The sequence below is a fragment of the Mytilus trossulus genome, chromosome 3 (assembly GCF_036588685.1).
Source record: "Mytilus trossulus isolate FHL-02 chromosome 3, PNRI_Mtr1.1.1.hap1, whole genome shotgun sequence".
In the NCBI taxonomy this organism is placed as follows: Eukaryota; Metazoa; Mollusca; class Bivalvia; order Mytilida; family Mytilidae; genus Mytilus; species Mytilus trossulus.
In genome coordinates, this window is record NC_086375.1 from 90,333,942 (window position 1) to 90,346,872 (window position 12,931).

A 12,931-nucleotide genomic window follows, 5' to 3' on the forward strand; every position below is an offset into this window, starting at 1 on the left:
TCACATACTAGTATGTTCCATAACAATAAGGATAATATATTAAGCTATAAGTACATATTAAGTTATCAGTTATTATTTAATTTGAATCTTTAAATAATTTAATGAATTCTACAGAAAAGGAGCAATAGATACCAGATGGACATTCAAACTCATAAGTCGAAAATAAACTGACCATAAACACCATGGCGAAAACGAAAAACAAAACAGACCAACTAACAAACAAATAAACAATAGTTAAAAAAAACACAACAATGAAAATCCAAAGAATGAGCAACATCAACCCCACCAAAAACTATCGATGATCCCTTGTGCTCCGGACGGATAAGCAGATCCGGCTCAACATATCGCAACCGTTGTATTGCTTATATCAGTACAAACCAAGTAATAATTCTGAAGGTCACATTCGAAAAAAGGGAACGGGATTGTAATAACAACATTAGGAACAAAAACGTTGTCTTTCAAACGAATATTCCATTCCGGTCAATCAACTTGTGACGGCCTTCTCAAAAAATAACAAAAAGATTGATTTCAACTTTACAAATTAAAACTCTTGTTTTCATAGCGTCTTTGTGAGAATCAAACCTCTATAAATGAAATCATGAAAGGAAATACAAGCCCTGGAATATTGAGATATATACTCTGTATGCAGGCGATGCAGGAATGTTGCTACATTGAAATAGAAAGTCCATAATGGGAAAGCTGAAAATTACTTTTTTGTCGTAAAGTTTTGTTTTTAACCGACCCTCATTAACAATCTTTAGATAAATCCAAGATATGAGGCGGATTTAAATGTATCTATTGTATCCTTTCACTCAACATCGATGGGTTAATAAAAATCCCCAATACTGAATGCCGAGTAATATTCAAAATGGAAAGACCCTCTTCAAATGACAAATCAAAAGCTCAAAAACATCAAACAACTGGATAACAACTGTCACATTCCTTGTCTTGGTACAGGCATTTTCTTACGTAGAATATTGTAGATTAAACCTAGTTTTAAAGCTTGTTAAACCTCTCATTTTGATTATTGATAATGATACTTTTAACGTAATCAACAAATTTGAAATGTTTATTTAAAGAACATCATCTAGCAGAAAGTAAGAGCATACTGTTGACTTCTTTTCTTTCTTTCCAAATTAAACCTGTATATAAATAACGAAATAAGTTGGCTAGAAGAAAGGCACAGTTTGAGCACATAAAAATGCCAATTGTTTGTTTGATAACACGTCCTCTAAACGTAACAAATATGTTGTCAATCAAGAAATCAAGCATCTTAATAATGTCAGTTGTTTCAATCAGAATTATTTATTTTTTCATGATAAAGGATATATTAATCCGTAAGACAAGAAACTTTTATCTATATTGGCCATCCTTTTTCATGAAAAAAATCGGACCAACTCTGTTAATTTTTCTTTTCCATTCATATGAAAGTGGGTGACGATTAAAATATAATTGCATTATTTTTCTTCTGATACAATCGCTTGCAAAAATTATGTTGTTAACATAATTCTAGGGGTGATTTCTTGGTCGTAAAGTTATTGTTTAAGAAAATGAAAAATATCGTACTTTCGTTCCATTTGTATTTATAGCTTTGGTACAACCTGCATGACACGGTGAAAAGTAAACTGTTTTGTTCTGATCACAAATTGGTTCAAATCCTGCTGTTGTGCAACCACAGTCATTATTACAGCTAGCAATCAAAGAAGTTCCAATTTCTCTGAAAATAATATTGTCATTTAAGTTTCCAAACTTTGTATGAAAGATAATCCTTATAATTTGACTTCAGGGAAGTTATGTCTGAATATATTTACGTAATGTCTATCTTGATTGCTTCGTTTTGTTGACTTTACAAAAAAAAATCCATGGTGTAATGTCCTTGACAATTAAAGTAATAGTATTTATATGAGAACTTGGAAAAATAATAACTCACACTTTGTAGTCTGTTGACACTCCCGCCACTGGTTGACTCGGACAACTTGATAAGAATATTGGTACAAGTAATGCTGCCAGGCCAATACTAATGCAACAAAAGTATATTATTCCACGAAGCTTCAGATTTAGTCTGTTTACCATATATCCACCAAATATCATTCCACCGCCAGATCCAGGTATTGTTATTGCACCTGTCACAAAATAATGAATTATAAAAAGATCTTTTGTTTGAGATTATACGCTAGTTTCAATACGTTTTATATTTGTTTTGTTTGATGTTGTTGGGTTTTTGCTTCATTGACGTAAATACCATGTTAATTTTTACATTAACATACAAATATCATGCAAGGCCACTCAAGCAACCTGGTAATACATATACTTATATCAGTATAAACCTTTGTTGCCATAATCAGTTAAACCATTTTAGTTTAAAAGCACGCAATTTTCAGACCTTGCAATTAACAGTCGGATATAGTTTCAGCTGTTTAAGTTAACCAATCGTAATGTTCCAATCGAATTTTAATGTCTTTTTCTGATAAATAAGTAATTCATTGTGTTACACACAGAACAAAATAATATTCACATAAATGAGTAATTGACGTCCGAAAAAAACCTGATCTATCTGTATTTATCTTATTACCTGCCGGTTATTCACTAACTTATTCGATCGTTTCAAAGTATAAAATTGAGAAAGGAAATGGTGAATATGTCAAAGCGACAACCACCCGACCATAGAGCAGATAACAGCCGAAGGCAACCAATGGGTCTTCAATGTAGCGAGAATTCCCGCACCCGTAGGTGTCCTTCAGCTGGCCCCTAAAATATGCATAATAGTACAGTGATAATGGACGTCATACTAAACTCCGAATTATACACAAGAAACTAAAATTTAATACATGTTTATCCCATAATTAGTTTTCTCATTTTGTGATTACCGATAATAGTTCCTGCCGTAGCTAGGTCAACATTGAAAAATTCTTGTATTATTTTTGATACAAACGTTGCAGTGCCACCAATTAGCAAAGTTTCACACACACTGCCCAAACAAAGGAAAACATATGTAGGGTTCTTGATCTGAAAGACAGTTTTTAAATCATTAAACCATAAAATATATCGTTCGGTCATAGTGAGAAAAGAATACGTGTTTCTGATATATGTCAGTGATTCTGTTTGGGAATGATCGTCGGTTAAACCAGTGTCATCTTTTTACTGTTTTTTTAGGGGAAAAAACATGTTCATCAAAAAATATCCTACTAAAAATCCTATAAATAATTTTAAAAATTGCGTCATCATAGTTTTATTTCTAAATATAAAGTTACAAGAACAAAAACACCGCACTTCAATGAAAATTCAATACGGAAAATCCGTTATCAAAAGAAAAAAACAAAAGATCTGATAGCTTTGTTCAAAATTCATTATTTAAGTTCCATCATTTAATCGATAGGGAACATGCTTCAAACGATGTATTGTCGAGAAAACCTAAACACAAGAGTTATGTTCACAGATCATTTTATTCAATAAATGCTTTACCTTGTTAATGTGCATTAATATATATATGATAAAAAAAGGCAACAATAGTATACCGCTGCTTGAAATTCATAAATCGATTGAGAAAAAAAACCAAATCCGGGTTACAAACAGAAACTGAGGGAAACAATCAAATATAGGAGAAAACTTCGGCACTATAGCTACACAACACTCAAATGTAACACACACAGAAACGATCTATCATACAACAATGGCCATTTTCCTGACTTGGTACAGGACATTTTAAGTAGAAAAAAACGTAAGAAGTACACCTAAATAAGGAACACATGTACACTTTAATTTTTACAATGTAAATAAATAAGGCTTATTTGGTTGTTGGACCATTAAAAAATAAACAGTGACAATATGCGTGACTTCACAATCAAATCATTCTACAGCTTCGTAAAGGTTAAAGTAGCTTACAAAAAGCGAACAGTTTATTGTTTGATAAACCAAATCAACACGAATTACACAGTCAAATAGTGCAACTATAAAAGAAAATGTCGATCAATTTCGATGTATATTTGTGTTTGTTTGAATGAATGATTTAAACATCATAAAATTGAGAATGGAAATGGGGAATGTGTCAAAGAGACAACAACCCGACCAAATAAAAAAAACAACAGCAGTAGATCACCAACAGGTCTTCAATGTAGCGAGAAATTCCCACACCCGGAGGCATCAGTTTGGTTGCAAAACCTTATAAAGCTCAAATATCTCCGCTCCAAAATAATAACTGAAACTTAAACAACTTAAACAACATTAAGGCAAAAGTTAAGCATTATGTTGGATATAACTATTTATTAAAGTCACGTGTTATATCAATGTGTAGCAGATCAAAATAAAAACCTATTCCCATTAAGATTTCAAAAATAAACACATCGACGGGATTGGGTACCATGTTTGCATATGGTTATCACCACAACAAGGACTGAATACGAAACACAAACAACTTAACTTCATGTGTACCTCTCATAGATATTCTTAAGATTAATCAATAAAATTATGAATTCAAATCTTACCAAAAGCAGGAACGAACGCGGGAAATCTTTCCAGTTTTTACCAAATGATGCTTGTGCAGTGATTTCTTCTGCATCATTATCGTACGCCTCTGACTTTCTTTGCTTTTGAAGCTCTTCATAACCTGGTCAATGTTATAAACAAAATCTGACATAGGAAAGTATGAATATCATTTTATTTACGCATGTCCTGTTTTTTCAGTAGCCATATTGCATTTCAAAATAACTATATCAGTCGTTGATGAAAAGAAATTATGATTTATAGCATGTTGTCATACCAAAGACGGTTACGTCGTAACTAAAATTTCCTTTCCTTTCATGAATGTGACCTACCGAATTAGACTATTTGCCAGATTTGTTATAACATGCGCAACACGACAGGTGCCACATGTGGAGCAGGATCTGTGTACCCTTCCGGAGCACATGAGATCATCCCCAGTTTTTAGTGAGGGTCGTGTTGCTTATTCTTTAGTTTTATATGTTGTGTCATGCGTACTATTGTTTGTCTGTTTGCCTTTTTTTTCATTTTTAGCCATGGCGTTGTCAGTTTATTTTCTATTTATGAGTTTGACTACCTCTGGTATCTTTTGTCCCTCTTTTATCATAGTTGACTTCTTCGTAGCTGCTCTTTATAGTACTAATGAACAATTGTTTTCAGCTTATGATTCAATGTTCAGAAAAACAATTAAAAGATATAAGAAGATGTGGTATGAGTGCATATGAGACAACTCTTCATCAAAGTCCCAATTTGATATATTAACCATTAAAGGTCAAAGGTCTTCAACACGGAGCCTTGACTCACACCAGACAACAAGCTATAAAGCGCCCTAAAACTACAAGTGTAAAACCATTCAAACGGATACACCAAACTACTTATCTATATAAAAACGAGAAACAATAATCACAATAGCCACACCAACAGACGACAACTACTGAAAACATCAAATTCCTGACTTAGACCATTGCAAACAAATGCATTGGGTTTAAGCATTTAAATAGGTACCACCCTTCACCTTTATCTGAATTAAATATGTGGAAGTGTAGTGTAGAGAGTAGAAAAATCAAAACTGTCAACAGAATTAAAAGGAGCATCACGTTTTTGATGGAATTACAATCAATATATGAACTCTTTTGAAATAAAGTTTGGAAAACCAGAATTATGAATTAAGAGTATAAAGCCATTTTTTACTTAAAAGAACAGACAAAGTTGTGCAAAGTATTTTTTACTGATGGAATTGTAATCGTAGTTTAAGAAAAAAATCTATTATACTTTGATCAATGAATTGACAAAAAAAATATTTTAATCATACTCTCGCTATATCTGAAGCTATAAACCTGATAAAAACATAAGAATTTACCTGGAAGACGTCGAGGATACCCAAGTATTGGAAAAGCAACTAGAATAAATGCTGGAACAGCTATTATAAATCCAATCCACCATGCTCCTACCCATTGCGGATCTGATGATGTCAGTGGTAAGCTGAAACGATAGAACATTAAAACAGCTCTTCTTTTATTAATGATCAACTTGGTTAGATAACCATGATAAACAGGAATTAGTGGGGATAAAACACATACAAAGCGCATAGGTTAAAATATGTCATAGAGACCGAGAAGAATTTAATGAGGATAGTTTAATCGAACATAAATTAAAAAAAATAGGAAGATCATTAATAAAACAAAGACTGCAGATGCGTAGGAACAACTTAAATGGAAAATGGTTTCTTCGTCGGTTGAAATATAATTATTAACTAGCTCTCATTTAACGCGAATACTCTTAGACTGGTTCTGATTTCTGTGTTTTTTATCGTTCTTAATTCTTTGTCGACCGAATAATTGGCCATTCAGTCATACATTTTCATTAGTCTACTTGAAATGTTCGTGTGCATAACAATTGTACTTACTTAGCTACGTCAAGTTTGTCTACGTCAACAAAGACATTCAGAAAACTACCCCCTACGATATAACCTGTGGCAACCCCAACTGCATCTGAGCATAGAGTTAACCCTGCAATAATAACGTTGAGAACATCGAATAATTATGAACCTTTCATTGTATCTCGCTACCTTTTTAAATTGTATGTGTAAGACAACGATCTGGTTTAAGTCACTTTCAAATTATTTCATATCATCATTTCTAACATCTAATTTTACATAACTTAAACAAAAGGAAGCAATTTCAAGAACTTTGAATAAGCAATCTGTGTTATGTCTATAGGTGTCAGACCACCAATTACTCCCTCCAATTTAGAACGTATGTGGAAGTAGGCCTACTGGGACAAAAAATAGTGCATTTGATGTCATTGTTTACTTAAACTAACCAACAAATTGGCAGAAACGGAACTTTTGGTGAAATAAAAATATATTTAGACCATTTTGAGACAAAATTTACTTGTCTATGAGTTTGCATTAAAAATTGAGGATTAATGCACTCCATAGTATACTAATTTAAGATTTCCAGAAAACCAGGGGTTATTTTTAGTGGTACTTCTATTCGGGAGACCTCTTCTTTCTTATGTGATTTTAAACGTATGTTGAAAAATTGCATGTAGAAAGCTGATCTATGTACAATGCAGGATATACATGGTTTCTATGAAGTTAAACTTTTTGGTTGAACAGATAGGGACTTTTAATTGGTGGTCTGACACCTTAAAACGCTAAGATTTATAAAATGAAACTTCATAGCAACACTATTAACCTCACCTATATAAAATGATGTTAATTTCTGTTTACAGTTTTCGTCTATATAACTAAGCCCAATAGTAAACATGGGTACAGCACCTATTCCTAATAACATCTGTCCAACAATAAACAAGGCATAATAAACTTTGAAGTATTCTTTGATTTCACCAACGTTCGAGGAACATGAAGACGTTGTATTTCTTGTGCTGCAAAGGTTGTCACTTCCATTCTTAGAGGAATCTAGTGAAATATGGAAAATTAAATACCGCAACCCCCTTATTTCAATATTAATTCCCTTATCATGGCGAAGTCGTAGAAATGAAACATATCTTAAACCTTTTTTAATCAGATATTTATTTAGGATCATTTAGTATTGACTACATGTATTCAAAAAGAGGGACGAAAGGTACCAGAGGGACAGTCAAACTCATAAATCGAAAATAAAATGACAATGCCATGACTAAAAATGAAAAAGACAAACAGAAAAACAATAGTTCACGTGACACAACATAGAAAACTAAAGAATAAGCAACACGAACCCCACAAAAAACTAGGGATGAACTCAGCTGCTGCGTCAGGGTAAGCAGAGTCTGCTCAACATGTGGCACCTGCCGTGTTGCTCATGTTTTAATAGTCAATTGCTTAACTTCTGTTTTCAGAGAACCTTTTGATATATGTGCTACCATTTCATTGAATTTTAAACAGACCTCAAGATTTTAACAACAAAAAAAAGTTTGTTTTACCAATTTATAATCATGAAAATATTTCCTTGGTATCTGAATTCATTCAAGTTCCTATTGTGACTATACATGAAGATGTCTTTAAAATTGTGTAATTGATCGAGGTCTGTTTTACGCACGCTCTGTATATAAACAAATGTAATAAGAAAACAAAAAGTTTTAAAATACTGGTTAAAAATTGTAACTCATAAACCACTTATTGTGTATGATATCTATATATTGTTACTCAGAGATGCAAATACTGGTAAAACTAATTGGGTTTCTAATGTTCGTGACCTATTGTTTAGTATTGGTTTAAACTTTGTATGGTACCAGCAGTCTGGTATGAATATATCATTTGATGTAATAAAAACTAGATTAAAATATCAATATATTCAAAGCTGGTCTGCATCTATGCAGGATTGTGAGAAACTTACTATGTACAGAATTTTAAAATTAGATTTTTGTTTTGAAGATTACGTAGATTATAACTATAATTCACATTTTTTCACAAAGCTACGTAGTGGTACTATGAAGGTAAATGTTGAGATAGGGCGTTATACAAATATACTAAGAGAAAACAGATTATGTACTTGCTGTAATATGAAAAGTGTTGAAGATGAGTATCATTTTACTCTAGTTTGTCCTGTGTAAAGACATGTACGACTGCAGTTTTACCAAATTATTACTGTTCATGGCCAAATGTGACAAAACTTATGTATTTGTATCAAACACAATCTAGATCTTTAGTTGGAAAATTTTGTAATTATTTGAAATCTGCCTGGCAGATTAGATCACATTTAATAAGTTGATCATTTTTTTATTGTACTATCTTATTAAATTGTTCTCTGTTGTTTATTGTGTGTCACAATGTAAATATGGTTGTGTTGCTATAGCATGTACTACTGCTTAGCAAATAAAGAATTCATTCAAATAAACAAAACAGCTTAGATCTAGTGAAACTTGGGAATTACTCATACCTGATAATGTGTAAGCATACTTTTCTCCTATAAACTGCGGAAGAGAAAATACAAGACAACCAAACGACATAAATAAGATTCCAGCCCCCATCAGTTTAGGTTTATGGCGTCTTTCTCCAAAGTAACCGAGAAAGATTAAAAGAACGAAAGCTCCAAAATCATTGGCACTGACAATGATGGCCGATTTTGAACTAGACAGTTCATAACGTTTTTCTAGAGCTGGAATGATTACATTCACCACGCCACTTACAATGAATCCATCGAAAAAAGTGAAAATGCATTGCCAGAAAACATGCCATCGGATTGAATTCAGTCTCTGTATACAACTGAAAAAACATAATCATGTATAATTTGTAAAATAATGACAATAAAAAATATAATTACAGTAAAAACTAAAAACATCGTGGCCTAAAAGAAAAACATCGAAAAGACAAACAACGATCTACAAAACGCTACAAAGAACAACACGATCCCCAACTTTTTTTGGTAGACAGACTTGTTATTGTTACAACGCTACATAGAACAACTCGATGCCCAACATCCATTGTTAGACAGACTTATTAGTATTACAACGCTACATAGAACAACACGATGCCCAACATCCATTGTTAGACAGACTTATTATTATTACAACGCTACATAAAACAACACGATGCCCAACATTCATTGTTAGACAGACTTATTATTATTACAACGCTACATAGAACAACACGATGCCCAACATCCATTGTTAGACAGACTTATTATTATTACAACGCTACATAGAACAACACGATGCCCAACATCCATTGTTAGACAGACTTGTTATTTTTACAACGCTACATAGAACAACACGATGCCCAACATTCATTGTTAGACAGACTTATTATTATTACAACGCTACATAGAACAACACGATGCCCAACATTCATTGTTAGACAGACTTGTTATTATTACAACGCTACATAGAACAACACGATGCCCAACATCCATTGTTAGACAGACTTGTTATTGTTACAACGCTACATAGAACAACACGATGCCCAACATCCATTGTTAGACAGACTTATTATTATTACAACGCTACATAGAACAACACGATGCCCAACATCCATTGTTAGACAGACTTATTATTATTACAACGCTACATAAAACAACAAGATGCCCAACATCCATTGTTAGACAGACTTATTATCAATACAAAAAGTAAAATCACAAAATTACTGAACTCAGAGGAAAATCAATTTGGAAAGTCCATAATCACATGGCAAAATCAAAAAACAAAACGCATCAAAAACGAATGGACAAGAACTGTCATATTCCTGACTTGGTACAGGCATTTTCAAATGTGTACCTTTTATTCTTTTATCACAAATAATACCTTTTTTTCGCTTGAAATATATTTTGTCATGTACGGGCCGTTTGTAGCTTATTATACGATAAGGTTTATGCTTTTTTTTAAATAGTATTGTAGCCTGTCTACATTATTGATAATCATACTACGTTTTGTTATTTTTTTAACAAGTAATATTTTGAACCAAGTCAGGAATATGTCAGCTGTTATCAAATTGTCCGCTTGCATCTATAGTTCATGTTTCTGTTGTTCCCGTATTTTATGTCTGTTTGTTTTTTTCACGCATCCTTTTCTTTATAATGAAATTTGATACGACTGAGCTAGAAGTAAGGGGTTTAGCTAGCTATAAAACCAGGCTTTATACACTATTTTCTGTTTTGTTCACGCATCCTTGTCTTTATAATGAAATTTGATGCGACTGAGATAGAAGTAAGGGGTTTAGCTAGCTATAAAACCAGGCTTTATACACTATTTTCTACATAAGTATATGCCTGTACCATGTCAGGAATATGACAGTTGTTATCCATTCGTTTTTTTTAGTATGATCTTTTTAATTCTATCATTTCATTTCGGAATTTCCTTTCTGAATTTTCTTCGGAGTGAATTTGTTTTGTGATTTTACGCTTTCCTCGGAGATCAGTATTTTTGTGATTTTACCTTTTCCACCTATAATTAATGTGTTTCCCTCTATTAGAGGAATTTAATTTTATTCAGATCAATTCTTGCTTAATCAAATTATGACTATTATACTGCGGTATATTACTGTTGCCTTTATTTAATGAAAACTATATATAAAAAAAATATTACCTAAATTTTATTGGCCAACACCCATAGCGGCGATCTTCATTTTGATTGACGACCATTCTCGATTACACAGACAGAAGAACCTGTAACAACTAGCTAGTATGTACAATAAGTCCTTTTTATCTATAAGCTAATTTAACATTATCAACCATTTCAATACAAGAAAAATCGAGTGTAAAAATTCATGAATTTTCCTACCGATATGGTATTTAGAAAGTGACAACCATATTACATTATACATACTAAATTTAGAAAGTTAAAAACCTGTTTTATTATACTTTAAATAGGGAATAAAGAAAGGGATATCTGTATCATTACCCCATAATACAATAATCAAACACCTGATATCTGATAATTCTATATTACATGTACACAAGAAAAGGAACTGTTTAAACCACCGTCAGAGTTATGATTGTTATTTATTACAATTTTTTAACAATAAATGTAAACAAAATATAATGACATCATTCCGACCTTCACAGTTGTGTTTAGTGATAAATCAATCGGAGAAATACCATCTTCGGATTAAACATTCTTACTGTCTTCTCTTTATAATGTACGACTTATTGCCAATGGTATACGAAATATTGGGTTTATTTCTGTCAATGCGAATAAGTTATTTGTATCAGAATAGTTTAGATTGACCCTGAAATACAAGTCTAATAAAACCTCGGTAAAGTTAAGTACGGTATAAAATTGAGAATGGAAATGGGGAATATGTCAAAGAGACAACAACCGGACCACAGACAACAGCAGAAGGTCAACACTAAATCTTTAATGCAGCTAGAAATTCCCGTACCCGGAAGCGTCCTTCAGCTGGCCCCTGAACAAATATATATACTAGTTCAGTGATAATGAACGCCATACTAAACTCCAAATTATACACAAGAAACTAAAATTAAAAATAATAAAGACTTACAAAGGCTAGAGACTCCTGACTTGGGACATGCGCAAAAAATGCCACGGGGTTAAAACATGTTTATGAGATCTCAATCCTCCCCTATACTTCTAGCCAATGTAGAAAAGTAAACGTATAACAATACGCACATTGAAATTCAGTTCAAGAGAAGTCCGAGTCAGATGTCAGAAGATGTAACAAAAGAAAATAATAAAATGACAATAATACATAAATAACAACAGACTACTAGCAGTTAACCAACATGTCAGTTCCAGACTGCATTTAAACTGATTGAAAGATTATGTCTTCATCATATGAATGTCAGGCACAATCCTTCCCGTTAGGTGTTTAGCATCATAACATCATAACATCATAACATATATGAAAGGAACATAACCTGTGTCATGCCAACAACTGGTTTTTAAATAAATGTGTATTCCTATGAAAGACAATTCAATCCAGCTTATGCACATTTTTATTTTTGGATATGGACAGTGATGAGGTACACATTAAAAAAAGATTTTGTCACATCAAAAATAATGCGAGGTTATTATAGATATAAAATGAAAAAAATAATCTAATTTGAATGCCAGAATGTAATAATTACGTTATTAAGCCTACCTCTTTCTATTTTGTCTTATCCTTGATTTTACATCTTGAATGTTTCTTATTACATAAAGATCAAACACAACTAAGATAAACATGCGGCTTACATATAAATGTGTTATCTTTTTTGTCGCTTCATATCTCAAATCTTTTAGATAATATTTAATCAGAATGGACCCTACATATCACTGAAAATATCATTGATTTTTCACTATTATCTATGTATGTTTTTGTTTATACAGTTCTGGTAAAACACAAGACTAAGTGGTGCATTTGTGATCTTTCAAATTCTTTTAAGAAAAACTTTATTTTCTTATTATTTTATGTTTCATGCGACATATGTTCGTCTGATTAGTTTAAACTTATTTATTTATAGTGGCTTGGGAAACAAGTGTTGCAACTTAAATCTTATTGACATGGTAGTGGAAGATG

At 32.3% G+C, this 12,931-nt stretch overlaps 1 protein-coding gene across 1 annotated transcript; it reads right to left on the bottom strand.

Annotated features, from left to right (window-relative positions):
* Positions 1-1,542: 1,542 nt before the first annotated feature.
* LOC134711139 (solute carrier organic anion transporter family member 4A1-like) lies at positions 1,543-12,612 on the bottom strand. The gene is made up of 10 exons (XM_063571582.1): positions 12,515-12,612; positions 10,999-11,078; positions 8,859-9,184; positions 7,181-7,399; positions 6,383-6,485; positions 5,837-5,958; positions 4,482-4,603; positions 2,868-3,006; positions 1,931-2,123; positions 1,543-1,717 (listed from the first exon to the last, which is right to left on the bottom strand). The coding sequence occupies exons 2-10, from the start codon at positions 11,052-11,054 to the stop codon at positions 1,543-1,545; spliced, it is 1,455 nt and encodes a 484-aa protein (XP_063427652.1). The 5' UTR covers positions 11,055-11,078; positions 12,515-12,612.
* Between the last annotated feature and the right edge of the window lie 319 nt (positions 12,613-12,931).